Source organism: Anoplophora glabripennis, unplaced genomic scaffold, assembly GCF_000390285.2.
Source record: "Anoplophora glabripennis isolate ALB-LARVAE unplaced genomic scaffold, Agla_2.0 scaffold256, whole genome shotgun sequence".
Classification (NCBI taxonomy): Eukaryota; Metazoa; Arthropoda; class Insecta; order Coleoptera; family Cerambycidae; genus Anoplophora; species Anoplophora glabripennis.
Window position 1 is genome coordinate 110,421 of NW_019416358.1, and position 16,577 is coordinate 126,997.

At 32.2% G+C, this 16,577-nt stretch overlaps 4 protein-coding genes across 8 annotated transcripts; 2 read left to right on the forward strand and 2 right to left on the reverse strand.

The window, feature by feature from the left end:
* Positions 1 to 3,478: 3,478 nt before the first annotated feature.
* Positions 3,479 to 10,703, reverse strand: LOC108907977 (run domain Beclin-1-interacting and cysteine-rich domain-containing protein). Of its 2 annotated transcripts, XM_018711865.1 has the most exons (9): positions 10,620 to 10,703; positions 10,264 to 10,561; positions 8,912 to 10,211; positions 7,359 to 7,623; positions 6,489 to 6,668; positions 6,252 to 6,434; positions 6,007 to 6,189; positions 3,877 to 4,030; positions 3,479 to 3,829 (listed from the first exon to the last, which is right to left on the reverse strand). In XM_018711865.1, exons 2-9 carry the CDS (start codon positions 10,438 to 10,440, stop codon positions 3,623 to 3,625), a joined length of 2,649 nt encoding a protein of 882 aa, XP_018567381.1. In that variant the 5' UTR covers positions 10,441 to 10,561; positions 10,620 to 10,703; the 3' UTR covers positions 3,479 to 3,622. The 2 variants fall into 2 exon arrangements, with proteins under 2 accessions (XP_018567381.1, XP_018567380.1); XM_018711864.2 differs by lacking the exon at positions 10,620 to 10,703 and having other exon boundaries at positions 10,264 to 10,587.
* Positions 10,650 to 12,132, forward strand: LOC108907978 (coiled-coil domain-containing protein 28A). Of its 4 annotated transcripts, none has more exons than XM_018711867.1 (4): positions 10,650 to 10,728; positions 10,970 to 11,117; positions 11,236 to 11,395; positions 11,573 to 12,132. In XM_018711867.1, the coding sequence occupies exons 2-4, from the start codon at positions 10,977 to 10,979 to the stop codon at positions 11,902 to 11,904; spliced, it is 633 nt and encodes a 210-aa protein (XP_018567383.1). In that variant the 5' UTR covers positions 10,650 to 10,728; positions 10,970 to 10,976; the 3' UTR covers positions 11,905 to 12,132. The 4 variants fall into 4 exon arrangements, with proteins under 4 accessions (XP_018567383.1, XP_018567382.1, XP_018567385.1 ...); XM_018711866.2 differs by lacking the exon at positions 10,650 to 10,728 and adding an exon at positions 10,742 to 10,892; XM_018711869.2 differs by lacking the exon at positions 10,650 to 10,728 and adding an exon at positions 10,742 to 10,892 and having other exon boundaries at positions 11,618 to 12,132.
* Positions 12,133 to 12,293: 161 nt separating this feature from the next.
* Positions 12,294 to 13,189, reverse strand: LOC108907979 (partner of xrn-2 protein 1). Its single transcript, XM_018711870.1, has 3 exons — positions 12,948 to 13,189; positions 12,759 to 12,889; positions 12,294 to 12,415 (listed from the first exon to the last, which is right to left on the reverse strand). The coding sequence occupies exons 1-3, from the start codon at positions 13,121 to 13,123 to the stop codon at positions 12,369 to 12,371; spliced, it is 354 nt and encodes a 117-aa protein (XP_018567386.1). The 5' UTR covers positions 13,124 to 13,189; the 3' UTR covers positions 12,294 to 12,368.
* A 293-nt stretch (positions 13,190 to 13,482) lies between these two features.
* On the forward strand, positions 13,483 to 15,747 carry LOC108907969 (protein arginine N-methyltransferase 5). Its single transcript, XM_018711854.2, has 2 exons — positions 13,483 to 13,616; positions 13,707 to 15,747. The coding sequence occupies exon 2, from the start codon at positions 13,715 to 13,717 to the stop codon at positions 15,566 to 15,568; it is 1,854 nt and encodes a 617-aa protein (XP_018567370.1). The 5' UTR covers positions 13,483 to 13,616; positions 13,707 to 13,714; the 3' UTR covers positions 15,569 to 15,747.
* The last annotated feature ends 830 nt before the right edge of the window (positions 15,748 to 16,577 follow it).

Consider the following 16,577-nt stretch of genomic DNA (forward strand, 5'->3'; position numbering starts at 1 on the left):
TTTTATAAAGGAGTGAAACAGTCGACCACATTGCAATATTTTATTAGAAATTTTTTATATGAAGGAAATTGTTTATTTAAAAAATATTTATTGACAATACTGATTTATTGCACAACTTTTGTATCCCTTGTAATTTTTCCATAAAACCGATAGTTTTCTAGTAAAAAAATTAGATGCGTCATCGTTCACTAAAGGGGTAATTGCGAAAAGAGTGACTGTAAAGTTAGCCTATTTTCTCACCCTTACCAGAGACCTTAAAAAAAAATCCTAAAAATATTCTGCATATGTCAAATTATTGGTAATGAAAATTCAAGATGAGCATATTTTTTAGTTTTTCGAAAAGTGTCGAAAATCACCCCTAATTAGGGGTTGATATGATGACGCAAAACTAAAATGTATGAATAATATCAATATGAATAAAAGCAATTCTTATTGTATTTTTTCTATAAAATAAAATCTTACAAATAAGATAATTTATTTTCATGATTAATGAGGCCGTGATATAGTTGTAAGTCCACCCTTAAATTCGCCAAGGGGAAATACGGAAAAAATAAAAAATTACTTGAAAAATCAAAATTTTTCAAATATTTTTAGGGGATGATTTCACCCCTTGAGGGTTGATTTTTATAAAAAAAAAAAATTGGAATAATTAGGTCAAGTCTGCTTAATCTTTCTGATCAGAAAAGTAAGATCTATGGGCACACATGTTCGCACCCATTTTTAAGCACGTCGAGAGCGCCAGCAGGATGCGCCGGCGACCAGACGGGTACCCATATACCTACGACTGACTCCACACACAGGGACTCTCCAACAAACACAACACGTCTTTTCCTATACAAGTTTTCAATAAAATTCTTTATTATTACCGTTGAGAGAGCGTTTTATTCTTGCTGTACAGCGAAATCAAACCTCAAGTGGTGACCCCGATGTGATCTTTTCAGTAAAAGTACGTGATTTTATGCAGTTAGAGCATTTCATTCTTGCTGTACAGCGAAAGCTACCCTCAGATCTATTATAAAATATTCGACAGTTTTTTTATATCACTATGATATTTTCATATGTTATCACGTTCGGGGGTAGTTCACCCCTTCGTTACAGGGGTGGTTTTCATATAGATACTAGTGAGAAGTACACGATTTGAATTTCTAATAATTTAGAATATCCTAGTAACATTTGTAAGATTTTATTTTATAATAATAATAATATCTCTACTCCTCATTCTAATTACGAGAATTAGCACAGAAGTCGGAGACTTGTGCGGGAGAGGAGGCGGCATATTATTATTACGCAGGCCGCATTTGCGCCCAGGAACGACTTATATTGGTAGGCCCTAACCACCATTCAGTGCAGGAATGAGGGAAACCTGGAAAACCTCATTAATTAGGGGGGTGGTCAAATGCCAACCGGTGTCAATCTCTCACATTGACCCAAGCCAACATTCTTCCACCCTACCATACCTTATAGAACAAATACAATAAGAATTGCTTTTATCCTTATTGATATTATTTATATAATTCAGTTTTGCGTCATCATATCAACCCCTAATTAGGGGTGATATTCGACATTTTTCGAAAAACTAAAAAATATGCTCATCTTGATTTTTCATTACCAATAATTTGACATGTATGTTGAATATTTTTAGGATTTTTTTTAAGGTCTTTGGCAAGGGTGAGAAAATAGGCTAAAATTATGCTGTTTTTGCGGTCACTCTTTGTAAAAATAAAGTAGGCAGGTGTCATAACAAATAAATTGTTATTTATCATATTAATAAATTGACCCTTTCTGTCAACTAATAATTCGTACCAATTGATTAATTTATTATCAGAATAATTATGACAAATAATATTATACCAATGACGAATATGTGCTTATGCTCCAAGTGTTTTTCAAATCCGGAAAAAATAGTAACACTGCAGAAAGATTATAACCACCAAAGATCTCCAAACCGACCGATTCTTCATAAACAAACATTGGCCTCGGTGGAAAGAAGGCTTCGCGAAACTGGTAAAATTCAGCCCAATCGTGATAGTGCCGGAAGAAGGCGTAATGTCCGAACTGTTGAAACTGAGGAAGCTATACTGGAACACCTAGAACAAGACTGTGGTACAAGCACAAGACATGTGTACAGGCAACTGGAAATTTCTCAGTCTTGTGTGGAATGTAGCTCATGAAAATCTTTTATACCCTTTTCACCATCAACCCGTGCAAGAATTGAATTACCCTGATTCACCTAACCGCGTGGATTTTTGTCAATTAATATTTCCAAGCATGACTTAAATTTCCTAATACTTTTCACCGATGAAGCAAATTTTCGTAGAGTAGGTGCAGTAAACCTTCATAATGTTCGTTCATGGTTGGAAGAAAATTCTTATGAAATATTTACATCAAGATGTCAACATAATTTCAGTTTAAACGTTTGGATGGGAATTGTAGGAAATACTCTAGTAGTTCCTTTTATTCTTCCACACAGGCTTGGAGCGGCTGAGTATCTTAGATTTTTGAAGTAAAATCTTCCAACATGCCTCTGTTTGTTGGCCTGCACGTTCACCTGACCTAATGCCTAGGGATTTCTTTTTGTGGGGACATAAAAAGTATTGTTTATGCCACTCCTGTTGCCTCCTTAGAAGAACTACGCTTAAGAATATTTCAGGCAGCAGATGACCTTCGCAATAACCAAGAAATGTTTGTGCGTATGTGTGTGCGTTATAACTTCAACAGGTTATGGTTGCAGCAAAATGGAAATTATTTCGAGAATATTCTTTAAATTTAATTTTGCATTTCTTGTTTTTTGTTTGTATTAAATTTTATTTCAGATAAATAACTTTACCTAATACATGTCCCGTAGTCATAAGTTATCAAACATTTTTCATTAATTAATAGCAAATTATTCTTAATGTTATTATTAAATACCAGCGTATTGACAGAAAGTGTCAATTTATTAATATGATAAATAACAATGTATTTGTTATGACATCCGCCTACTTTATTTTTACAAATTTTCGCAATTACCCCTTTAGTGAACGATGATGCATCTAATTTTTTTACTAGAAAACTATCGGTTTTATCGAAAAATTACAAGAGGTACAAAAGTTGCGCAATAAATCAGTGTTCCCAATAAATATTGTTAAAGAAATAATTTGCTTCATATAAAAAATTTCTAATAAAATATTGCAATGGGGATGACTGTTTCACTCCTTTATAAAATACGCTAATGATGGAACAAATATTGAAAAGTTGCCTCTGTATTAGTAGGATGCTCTAGCATTCTTCATGTTAAAGAAAAAAAATTAAAATGTGAATTTCAATCCCCTCCTTTAAGAGGGTATATCGCCTCAGGGGTGCAACTTTCATATGCAGGATTTTTATTTCAATCCTCTTATTTTTGGCACTACATCACTGGTACCATTTTTGCTACTTCATTTAAAAACACCCTGTATGTTAAAATTAGTTGTGTCGAAATAAAATAAACATTTTAATTACAGCAACGTTTATTAAACTGGATAAATAAAAGAGGTAATAAATTAAATCTGTTAAAAAAATAATTGTGTGTATAATTTACATAATCTCAATATTCATATATTAGTCTTTGTTACTATGTAAAGTAAACATAAATTATAAGCAATTAAGTTACATTCGGCAGGTTATCAATACTTTCCTTGCGCTTTTTAACCCTTAGACATTTTTTACAAGGGTTTTCTGCGGGCTTCCAACATGCGGAATGATAACAACTACCACACTTCTCACACCTTACGACCTTTCGCATCTGCCAAGGGAATATAACTTCGTCGGCGTTACATATTTCACAGATAAATCCCCGTGCTAAACAAAGCTGAAAATAAAATTACAAAAAATTTCACACGGTTATTAGCGACCTACCTTGCATTCAGACGTATGCCTGCAGCAAATCTCCACCAGGATTTTCAGTCTAGATTTCATTTCTCCTGTACGAATATTGACTAAGTCTTCTAACGAAAACACCTCCGGATCGGAATAAAGGTGCGGCGTTTCCTGCTCCAATCTCTCTTGAATCCTTTAATAAAGATTAATGAGAAATATATGACTACTAAATGTTTCAAATGTATTGACCCATCATGAATTACAAAAAAAAAAATGGGTAGGCAAAATATTTGGTTTATCCTGTAGAATTTATTCTTTAAGGCTGCATTCTACAATATTTTGAATAAATATTTTTAAAATTTATTTGAATTAGTTTAATATCTTTTTAAAATGTAAAAATACATATAATTTTAAAAGATATCTAGTAGAAAGTAAAGTATAAAATAAAAAAATAATTTATCAATAAAATACATATACACGGTGCCCATTTTAATGTACCAGGCCATATAATTTTTTTATTTAGACATATAAAAAAACATTTCGAATAAAAGTTTCAGCTTTCGAGGGGATCAAGTTATGGTGACCTTGAAGTCAATTATCAAGGTCAACCTTGATTTTTTAAATGGAAATCTATATTTTTTATTTCAGATTCGTGTTCTGTGGGAAAAAATACATAATTTTCTTGTGAAACATTTTTTTTTAAATGCTTCGTTCTGTCGCCAGAGTGCACTATACTTTTACTGTTCCATTTTGGATGGTGAAAAATATTTTCAACAAAAGTTGTCAGGTTACGGGGGGATCAAATTACCGTGACCTTCAAATTAACGTTAAAGTCAATTGTCAAGGTAATTTCAAGGTCATCCTTGGTTTTTTTAAATGGAAACGCATATTTTTATTACAGCAAGCCTTTCCAAGAAAAATGTTTCATACAAAAGTTATGTATTTTTTCCCGCAGAATACGAATAATAAAAATATGGGTTTCCATTTAAAAAGTCAAGAATGACCTTGAAATGACCTTGATAATTGACTAAGGTTAATTTCAAGGTCACGGTAATTTGATCTCCCGGAAACCTGACAACTTTTGTTGGAAATATTTTTTCACCATCCTGCTTAATTCTTGAGATATTAGCCTAAGAATTAAAATAGAACAGTAAAAGTATAGTGTACTCTGGCGAGAGAACGAAGCATTTTCAAAAAATATGTTTCATACAATAGTTACGTATGTTTTCCCGCAGAATCGGAATCTGCTATAAAAAATATGGGTTTCCATTTAAAAAATCAAGGTTGACCTTGAAATGACCTTGATAATTAACTTCAAGGTCACCATAATTTGACCCCCCCTTTTAAAAGTCGCATTAAAAAAATTATGCAGCCTGATACATTAAAATGGGACGCTGTATAAAATAATATGTATAATGCAAATAATGGTAGTTTCCATATGGATCCAATGAACAAAAAAAATCCACCTCTGATTTTTTTTAAACTTTGGGATGTTGATTTACTTAGAAAATGACCTTTTGTTTTTCCGAAAAAAATTTTTCATGTCAAAGTTTACATCGTGATAGCGTTATTCCCAAAATGAAAATGCATATTTTCTTCAAGTGGCCGTTTACTTTTACCCAAATCATCCTATCGAAAATTTTTTTTTCAAAATGTGCAGTATTTCATCAGCTTTTAATTATTTTTTTCGTAATTCAAATTGCTTTAAAATTTTCTGAGATAAACGAGAAATACCAAAGAAACTTTTTTCAAAATTTTTCTCAAAAACCACACCTTTTATTTTCACCAAATTTGGATATGTTTTCCAAGGCCAAATAAGCTATCTTAGCCAAGTAGCAATATGCCAACTTGCTCCGTTGGGCAGATACGATTTCCAAAATGCATGTTTTTTTCATGTGGCCGCCATTTTGACCCAAATCATCCTGTCGAAACGTTTTTTTTTTTTTTCAAAATGTACATAATTTTATCAGCTCTAACCTGTTTTTTTAAGAATTCAAATTTTTTTTGAAAAAGAATGGGTCATAAAATTCAAAGTCCTGTTTCAAAAAAATCAAGAAGGTGGATTTTTTTTGCTCGTTGAATCCATATGGAAACTACCATACATATAAAATTAATGTTCCAAACAAAAGTAATGGTCATACGACTGTACTAAGTTTTGAGTTTACTTACGTTTCTGCATATTTACAAGTAAATATAAAATCTTTGAGATAATACAATCCTAATCTAAATCTCCTACAAAATAAGAGGTTTTTGGACAACTTTCCTATATTTTTGTTAAGTTCAAAAACTCTAAACAATGGATCCGTGTACATCTGTTCCAATAAACGATATGAAAATGTCGATACAGGATATCTAAAACAACGAAATGATTCAATCAGTTTTAGGTAATTAACGTCAATTTACGCTGATCGTACCTTACGAAATCCCACTTCTGCAAAACTCGTCCAGGTATTAGAGCCAGCTGGTTGGTGTGGCACCCTGTGCAAAAATATCTACCTAAGTATTCGCAATATCTAAATTTTGAGGCATATTGAGGAGCGACCCTCATGCTGCACCCTGCACATCGGTAATTCTGTTTTGCCATCAAAGCTTTTCTTCTGAAAAATTAAAACAAATGTGACAACACAAAGCAACTTTTTACTTTCACTTACGATGGTTGTGGGTGCAATGTAAAAATAATTTGAGGTCTAGGTGGTGCCCATTCCTGAGTACCACGAAGAGGTGTCACTGCCTCATCAGAATCGTCAGGACTGACTGGCCAACTCTTGGGAAGAGGTAAGAGAGCTTGTGGAGCATCTTCCTCCGAAACTAACCATTCCAAATCGGATGCCCTAAGAATAGTACACTGTGTATAAAAGCAATACATTCCCGGATGAAGATGTAAATTATTAGCCAAGGTGTTAAGCCAAAGTCAACAAGCACTGAAGTCCACGAGTGTTTTTTTTTTTTAATTGAAATCACAACCAATATTGCTGTAACTTAAGGAATTTTTATTAATTCAGAAATCGTTTCTGTGATTATTGCATACTTTCTGATTTACCTACAAAGTTGAAAGCATCTATGCTTTGATCAAATTACTCCATGCTTAGAGCAACACTTAGTAGAGATGTTTTAAAATCTTATGAGCTTTGACCTTCATATGCGCAAAAACATAATTCCGACCGTCGCCTAAATTATTCTATGTCCTAAAAACATTACACCTATTATTCACAGTCTCTCTCGAGCTCTAGTGTAAACAAGCCTTTGAACCGATTACAAATATCATAATAAAAATGCCCAATTCTTTATTATCTTAATTGAAACAATAAAAATATATATAACGAACGTTCGCCAGTTGACTTTATTGTTGCCCGAGCGCCTTAGTTCATGTCTACTTGTAATGATGCACATGCTCTAGTTCTGAGTCAATGTTTTCACAACGTGCTTATTAGAAGAATTATGGGGATACGCCACGCATTTCGCGGCTCATGAGATATTAAAAGAACTCTACAAGAAGTAAAGAGCTTAGTTTATTAACTTACCGTGGTAATTGTTTTTCACTAAATTTGCTTATCAACGATAGTGCCACACTTTCCGCTGACAATATGTCTGAGGCGCCATCTGGAGCGCCTCTAGGTCGTTTCATAATATCGGATTCGGAATAAAGTGACGCCATTGACATGGATAATCCGGTATTCTCTTGTAAATTCGTGACTTGATCTATCTCCAAGTTCTCCACATCATCAGAGCTGGCACAATCAGACATGGAGTCTGGAGTTGTAGAACATGGGCTAACACTAGTAGTGGCTAAAAGTGTAAATTTACTTGACCATTTGTTGAAACATCAAATTTGTAAATACACTTTATTTTATTATACACAGGGTGTTCCAATATTACATGTACATTCAACTACTACAAATTCTTGAAGTCAAAGTAAGACTAACTTTACGTCTAACCAAAGTTCCTTCGTTCAACTGCTAGGTGATGCCAAAGTTGGCAATAAATTTTGGTGTTTTTTTTTCCAAATAACTTAAACTCAGATTTAAATAAAAAGCTAAAACTTGCACAAAGATGTCACTTTTTGACATGGTAAACAAAACAATTACATTTAGAAATGTGGAAAATATCAGCGGCACTAATTAAATGTGGTTATTTTTTTGTGCATAACCTTAGACCTTTAGTCGTAATTTTATCAAAGGTGAAAGCGCATACAAGAGACAGTCATCCACTGATTATTTCTTTAAATAAACCCAGGGACTGCATGTTTTCTAGATAAGTGAGATGATATAACATTTACCAACACGATAGTTGACCACTGACTGCTGTCGTAATGAATTCCATGCAGCACACATATATAGCTCTAAATTGAATACTGTTACCTCAACTCTAATTAGAATTGAAGTGAATTATCAGAGACCGAGAACATGCGCAGCTGATCAACAATGTAGTTGACCATTTTTTAACCTATTTGACTGTCAATCCAGAGAATAGAGCATATATTATACTGTATACGCATGCAACTTACAGGTCTGGCATCAGTTCGCAGTCAGGTGCGCCCCAGCATAGGCTATTTATTTATTGCTATGAACGTTGATGTAGAAAAATTGATCAGCAATTTATAGGACACCTCTAACAGAGATTATAAAAAATTTTAAGAAAAATGCGTGGGATAAAGTATTGAACTAATAATTGGAAAGGGTTACATTACATGAACTTGATGAAAAACTACTTTTCATGATTTGTAGGATGAGCAAAATATAAAATGAAGGTGCTCATTATTTTTTCAACTTAAATGTATCATTGAAAATGATGAACATTACCAATAATATTTATAAAAAATATTCGATTATAAGTTTCTGAATTCCTTTCATTTTTATTATGAAATAATTAAAATATTTTATGATAAATATGATTTGTATTTACAAAATTTCCGAGGAAATCATTTTTACGAAACTCCATGAATACAAAGCTTTTTAAAGATTGATCAATGGAAAATAAATACATTAAATACTCTTACTCTTATCATACTTCTCTTTTCATTAAATAAATAAAACATTTTGACCTTATAAGAACAACGAATAATTGTAAAACTTACTATCTGTTTTTGCCTCATTCAACATCGTTGCAGTCCAAACCTTTCTATGCTTTTCAACTTCCTTCTGCCTCCGTCTTAATCGTATCCTCTGTTTAAGATCCATAATTTCAGGATCGCTGTCATCTAACTGCTCATCAATCAATTTTGATTCTCGTTTGCACCTAATTTGTTCCATTGCAGAAATAATCGCCTCGGATATATTGAAGTGCGCATTTTCTCTATCTAACTCAGCATTTGCTCTAGCGAACTGACTGGAAGTTAAAAATGAGAGGAGACTCTGACCTTTCGTAGGTTTGGGGAAATATCCTGTTGCCATTGGAAGAACACTCATACCTCCATCTTCAATGAACGTCTTTTTAGGTAACTTTTTATAATCTTTTTCTCCAGGCATTGGCAGAAATGAATCTACCACAGATAAAGGTGAATGAGCTAGGTTACTTTTATTTCTAGTTTCTGGCATGGACCTGGTGGAATAAGTTAAGTCGTCATTAGGTACCGTGCCGCTGCTTTGAGAACTGCTTAATGGAGGAGTATGCTCCACTATATTACAGTTATTTATCAAAACATGTTTTTTCACTTCTTGGGGTTTCCAAGTACAATTCTTTTTCAGGTTAGTTTTACGATGTTTGGTTTGTAACGAACTGTAATCAACTTTAAGTGCACTAGGCGACAATTTAGACATCTTTTTAGTATGAACTGGTGTGGACGGTGTTGTTTTACTACAATTTGCATTGATCTGTTCTCTGACTTTTAAACTATCTATTTGCAAGGAGGGCATACTACGCCAAGGTTTTAATTTCCCTTGAATATTCACCTGTTTGAGACCTGCTTTAAATTTTGTGCTATCTTGTAGTCTTCTATTACATTTCCGAATTCGTTCTTCATAAACAGTTTTAAAATGGTTGTCGGGAAAAGAAGAACACCTTCTGTGTGCCTTGTGAAATTCTTTAGCATTAGTTTTGAATAAAAATAAACAAGGATTTATTTCAGACATAAGACTAGGTTGATTTCGTTCCACAGCTCTCAAGCATATAAGGGTAGCTTCGGCATACTGTTCTTGGCAAAGAAAGGCATACAACTGATAACAGTCGGATACATGAGATTTATCAGAGAGAAGCCAAGACAGTTTTTGTGACAAAGAATGATTTTCTAAGCTCCTATATAACCAAATTGATGACTTATTATCTTTAAGATGTGAGGGTATATGAGGTCTATATTCACAGTCGATTGAAAAATAAGATTTTGCATTCTCAGGTTGCAACCATTCGAGACCATGGATAAAATTGAAAAAACCTGGTTCCTAAAACAGAGCATGTTAAGAAATTTCTTATTATGTATCACAGTTATCTTACTTCCACAGAACTTTTACAGCCATGTGTAAATATCTTTTCTACTGTGTTGTGCAGTCTGTTGAGGCCCCCATATATTGACCAAACATTTGCTACTTGTGTGACTAATAATCCTTCAACTGTACTTTTTAGGTCCCGCAGAAGTTGTTGATACTTAAGAGAATACTGACTCGTTTCCATATTTCGTTCTGCTTCAGAGCACCGTTTATTCAAACTCAAACCATATCCACTCCATTGTGAGATGTAAACATTGTAAACTGAAATTGTATACAAATCTTTTTTTTCTGAAACGCCCAATCACCTGATAAGAAGAATTATTTTAAAGCCCACAATCCACATAAAACATAAAAGTTATTTACCAGTAGTTTTCTTCTTCTTCTCCATCAAATATTAAATTGGTCCGAGTTCCTGTACGTATTTTGTAAATTGCCCTTTAGGAATTTGAACTCTGGGAGTTTTTAAATTAAGGTTAGAATTCCTATTTTGAGAGTTTAGATCAATAAATTTGCATTTTTTCACTAAAATTTTCAATTTTTTATCAGTCAAATCACTATACACCTGCCTATATACTTTTAAATGTCAATTTAAATACAGGTTATAAAATATCAGCTGAATATTATAATTTTCAAAAGGTAAACTTTTTATTAAGTAACTTGATAAGTATTTATCTCGGATGTCGAAAGTTTATGAGTTTTATTAAAATGATTAGGTATTAAATGCAGCTGCAGCTTAAGGTAATGGAATCAAGAGAAACATCTGAGCTGCAACAGCTAGTGTCCAGTGATGCAGAAAATGAAGACAGCATTGTTCAGGATGATGTTGAAGGGAAAGTTGCTTCTATAAAAAATAGCAAAGTGGTATGTACATATGTTTTAATAAATTATTGAATTAATATTATTTAAGGAAGAGAATTACAGTAGAAAATAATGTACACAGTGTATGTTATATATTTATTTAAATACATGATATTTGTAGATTTCATCAGGAAATACAAGTCACAGTTCAGTAGCTCATTCGATGAGAAAAGGTCATACTGGCGTTAACACGGGTGGTTTAAAGATATCTTTTGTGAACGAAAGGAAAATAAGAGACACATATAAAGGCAGTACTGTAAGGCCTAGAAATCCTCATAAAGGTAAGTATATAGCCTATGAATGTAATGTATTTGTATTATTAGAGTTTGACGTAAGTTTTTAATTACTATTGGTTTTTTTATTGGTTTTATCTCATTTGTCCACTTATGTAATGTATAGTTTATATTTTTCTTTTCTTTTAATTTATTTATTTGTTTTATTTATATTCACGCATGTAGAAAACAGTAGTACAGATATCCGACACCATTCTTTTATATCTCAAGTACCAGACGTGAGGCATATGGAACGGGCCCTATTGGGTCTACTTGCAGACTTCCATTCTGGAAAATTACGAGCTTTCGGTAGCGGGAGTACCATGGAGCAAATGACAAACATAAGAGAACAGCAAGAGAAGCTTGCTAAACTTCATTTCGATCTTGGTTCAGCAACGGTGCCATCGTTAAGCGACGAAAACATACAACATTCACAAAACACAATGAGTCAGCTGATACAAAGGCTAGAGCAGCTAAGTGTATCAATTGAGGGTCTTCATAATAATACAAATAAATAGACTGTTAAGTTTCTTTTAATGGTACTACTATATTGGTATCAAATGCATGTTTTATATACATATTTTTAAGCTAATATCAAATTTATTGTAGCATTTATTTATTAATTACTGCATTAAAAAAATGTGTTATAGAATTTAGGTCTTCATTTTTCACATTATTAAAAAAGAAAATTTCAGTTATTCAGCCAGTATTAAATAAAATTATATAAAAACATTACAATTAATCATGTACTATATTTCTATTTTTGAATTTTTTATCATTTTTCAAAAAAAATCTCAAATTACATAAATAGATGTGGCTGTTTTTAATTTTTAAATAAATATTATTTATATGATAATGGTTTTTATTTTAAAATGAGGAATAAATACAATTTAAATTTTGTCTTTCTATAAAAATTTAATAATGCTGATGATCATTAAATAATATAATAACAATAATAATCGTTTCTAATATTTTATTTTAGTTAATTCCTTTGTGATGTGTAGGTCCCAGGATCTGATTTTCTCTTCTCTAAAACAAACATATATCAGAAAATTGTACATGTATTATGTATTCAAATCAGTACAAGTTAAAAAATGGTTTATCGGTATCACATAAAATTTTAAATAAGTATTTATAACAATGAAGAAAATTTAATTTTGTGAAAAGTAAAAAACACCCGTTTGTATTTATCAATTGATTGTGAAAAAAATATTTTACACATACGTGTCCAACCTATTTCAGGGCTATCATAGATCTATTGAACTGAACACTACCTAATATTTAATTATAATTAATGTTAATGAATAAAATAAATATAAATTTAAGACTAGATATTTAATAATTTTCACTAGACTTAGATAGCTAGACCTACTAATTTTATTTTCAGCAGCATTTGAGGCAGAAACAAAAGTTCTTTGTAGTTTTGTCTTTTTCGTCTCACGATAATCTTTTGCAACATCTTTCGAAAGCTCCGCGATTTTAACCATTAAAGCAGCAGGATATCTAAAATACAAACACACTTATTATAATCACTACAGTTGTGTGTTTAATTTGTACATACATGCATCCCATGAATTCCATATTTGTGAATGTTTTTGCTAAAGCCACTAGGTAATCTTCTGGAAATTTTCCTTTATGAACTTTCATAAATTCTCGACGCAATTCCCAATGATGTTCGGGTTCTGTATCATCCCTATATTTGTCTATATCCCAATTTGTTGAGTATGTTTGTGTCATTTTAAATATTAAATTAGCCTTAAAATTTTTTAAAGTAAATGTCAAAAAGTTGGGTTAAGTTGACAATAAGAAGTTAGAAGCTGAAGTTGAAGTTACAGAAGAAGAGAAGAAAGAAGTTAGCCGTTTCCAAAAATTCTAAAATTAAGGTACTTATGAAATACATCTATTTGCAGAGAAATTATAGAAATTATTTCAAGTCAGAACTAATTATTATTAAATTCATTTTTTATTTTATTCTCAATAGTAATGAGAAATGTAGAATTAATAATTATTTGTTTCGTCGTGAAAATGTAGCTAAACATTAAAAATTGATATTTATGTAATATTCTTTCTAGTGTTGGTGGTTCTGGCTACCTCGTTTGAAAAGTTTGGGTTTTACTTGGGATTCTATTAAATAATAGTGTTAGAGAAATTAGAAATTTTATTTCATTATTTAATTTTTTTTACCAAATTATACTGATATTAAGGATTAGTAGTCATAATAAAATTTAAGGTATATTATTTTTATTCTTTTTGTCATTCTATATAAATCACGCTATGGCGGTTTCAAACATAACCTTTTAAGTATGGATCTTTTTTGTAGATTTAAAAATGCACGAAGAAAGTGGAGACGAAAAAAGAAAACGAGTGTCAGTGGGCATATATGTTAGCTGCCCACCAAATATTAAGGGAGCAATAGAAACAATTTTTGAATATGGATATCATTTTCTTGTGACTCAACTTACGCATCCTAACTACACCAGAATACTGCAGAAGGGAAAGTTTCCAGCAAGTATTGGAAGAACTGACCGTGTATTAAAAAGTTCAGAATGGAGCCGTTTAGTAGTTGGGGAATTGACATCTCATATAGATGTTGATAGTGAAGTCGAACATATTCAGGAGAATAGCAAAAATTTATTTTTACAAGAATTAGGTTTTGCCACTCATCTAAGTGTACCTGCTATTTTAATATCTTTAACAAAATCTAATAATATCCAACTGGCTAGGATTTTGAATGACAAGTTGAATTCTGGCTTTAGCTATAGTGTTTGGATTAACATTCCTATGATTCACCCATCCAGGTACAGTCCTATTGCCGAAATGGAATATGACACGTGGGATTGGTGGAATGACTTCCGTACTTATTGCAGCTATGACAAACGTCTTGGAATAGTTTTAGAATTACCCGACATTAAACATAACGTCCCAACTTATGAATTGGAGAGATGGATAGGAGAACCTGTTAAAGCTGTTGTGATACCTACGTCTTTCTTTTTAACAAACCAACATGGTAAACCCGTTCTCAGCAGGGCACATCAAGATATTATTAAAAAATTTATGAGTATAGACGTTCAGTACATCATTAAACCAGATACCGAAGGTGACCTGTCAATGTATGTAAGGTATCTCCATTTCCTTGGTAAAAAGTTATATGTTCAAGATACTATGTCGGAGTTTGTTCAAGGTTGCGAGGACTTTTTACAGAATCCTTTACAACCCTTAACGGAACATTTAGAAACAAATATATATGAAGTGTTTGAGAAAGATCAAGTTAAATACGATACATATCAAAATGCAGTATATAAAGCTATCGAGGCGTTTCCCAAAGAGAATGGGAAAGTACCCGTAGTTATGGTAGTGGGAGCAGGTCGAGGACCTTTAGTGCAAGCAGTTTTAAATGTATCTTATACTTTGAATCGGAAAGTAAAAGTATATGCAGTTGAAAAAAATCCATATGCAATTAACACCTTGATTGACAGAGTGAACAATGAGTGGAACAATAAAGTAACTCTGATAAATGAAGATATGAGAACGTACGAACCCCCTGAGAAGGCAGATATATTAGTTTCGGAATTATTAGGATCTTTCGGGGACAACGAATTATCTCCCGAGTGTTTAGATGGTGCTCAAAGATTCTTAAAAAAGACCGGTATTTCTATACCTTATTCTTATACATCTTATTTAGCACCATTACAAAGTATAAAAATTTTTAATGAAATTAAAACCAATAGGCCTATAGATAAAAGTCTTCTTAACTGTTTCGAAACGCCGTATGTTGTACATCTAGTAAATTATTACCAGATAGCTCCTCCTCAGGAACTGTTTTCATTCACGCATCCAAACTGGAGCGAAAAAATCAACAATCAAAGGTACAAGAAACTTAAATTTCAGTGCAAGCAAACTTGTGTGTTAACGGGATTTGCTGGGTTTTTTGAAACAGTCCTTTTTAAAGACGTTAATCTTAGCATTCATCCCGATACTCATACGCCGGACATGGTTAGTTGGTTTCCTATAGTTTTTCCACTGCCAGAACCAATTCACCTGACGGAAGGTGCCGCTATCGAAGTATCTTTCTGGAGGGCAGAATCTGAGGACAAGGTTTGGTATGAATGGTGCTTGGAAGCTCCCGTAAAAGGAGGTATCATGAATCCTAACGGAAGGTCCTATTTTATAAAAAAGCATTAAGTTCCAAAAAATGATCTGTAAACTTTTTTATACCAAACGTATTATTGTTTAAGCTATAATTTTTTAAAAAAATTGTTAAGTTTCAAAACAAACTTTTTTCCAGGTCTTTAGTACCAATAATAATTTTAGTTTATATACTTGTCCGATTTTGTCTGCTTGATATATTGAAATTGTTTTTTTTTGTATGTAAGTATAAAATACTGTTATTTTCTTATGTCCAATATGATTTGATTTCACGTTACCTTTATATTTAACTAAAGAGATCCAACAAATTTGGTTAGTAAAAAATTTAAATAAGGTTTTACTTTTTATGGAGCCACTTATATTTTATTAAAAATTGAAACGTTTTCACATTAAAGCTCAAAATAATTACCTACAAATCGAATATTCTGATACAACTAAATTTGGTTTTATTCAAAGGCTTTGTATTCTAAAATTAAAGAGGGGTAGTCTCTTTTCTCTTTTAAATGTATTAGCGTTCGTTTTTTTTCCTAAGATATAAATTTAATATTATATTGGAATTTAGCTCCCCAGAAACCTCTCGCTACCAAATTCTACTGAATTCTACTGCCCCTAAAATTTTCACATTTACTGAAAATAATCGCAGTAAAAGATACCCAGCAAAAAACCAAACAAAATAATATAACAGCATTAAATAACTAATTAATTTTAATTAACCAATTGATATCATACAGGGCGATTTCACTTTAAATACAGGAACTGCAATAATAGATTAATTGCTAAAAATAGTTTCCGTAAACTTTTTTCCTGCGGGATGTGGCATTCGAGATACAGTGTGTTTCCAAAAAAAATTATATTTTCTGTCATATATTCATATTGCGCTGAACGATATAAATGTAACTGCAGCGTTTTCACTTAATTAGACCTTTTGTTTAATATAATATTAACCTCGTGGCATTAACCAATGACGTGCCACTGAAAGTGCCGCTCCGTTTTCTCAAGAAAGAAATACGCAACTGGCGATTTTTTGTAGCAATAATGATAAAAC

Coding starts and splice junctions, on each gene's coding strand:
- LOC108907977 (XM_018711865.1), bottom strand. CDS start 10,440: ATGGAAACGAGTCAGTATTCTCTTAAGTATCAACAACTTCTGCGGGAC. Junction 7,624..8,911: donor GAATGAGGCAAAAACAGATA/GTAAGTTTTACA, acceptor TTACACTTTTAG/CCACTACTAGTGTTAGCCCA. Junction 4,031..6,006: donor ACTTGTAAATATGCAGAAAC/GTAAGTAAACTC, acceptor TCTTTATTAAAG/GATTCAAGAGAGATTGGAGC.
- LOC108907978 (XM_018711867.1), top strand. CDS start 10,977: ATGCAGCTGCAGCTTAAGGTAATGGAATCAAGAGAAACATCTGAGCTG. Junction 11,118..11,235: donor CTATAAAAAATAGCAAAGTG/GTATGTACATAT, acceptor TGATATTTGTAG/ATTTCATCAGGAAATACAAG. Junction 11,396..11,572: donor GCCTAGAAATCCTCATAAAG/GTAAGTATATAG, acceptor TCACGCATGTAG/AAAACAGTAGTACAGATATC.
- LOC108907979 (XM_018711870.1), bottom strand. CDS start 13,123: ATGACACAAACATACTCAACAAATTGGGATATAGACAAATATAGGGAT. Junction 12,890..12,947: donor ATGGAATTCATGGGATGCAT/GTATGTACAAAT, acceptor TTTGTATTTTAG/ATATCCTGCTGCTTTAATGG. Junction 12,416..12,758: donor TGCTGCTGAAAATAAAATTA/GTAGGTCTAGCT, acceptor TGTTTGTTTTAG/AGAAGAGAAAATCAGATCCT.
- LOC108907969 (XM_018711854.2), top strand. CDS start 13,715: ATGCACGAAGAAAGTGGAGACGAAAAAAGAAAACGAGTGTCAGTGGGC.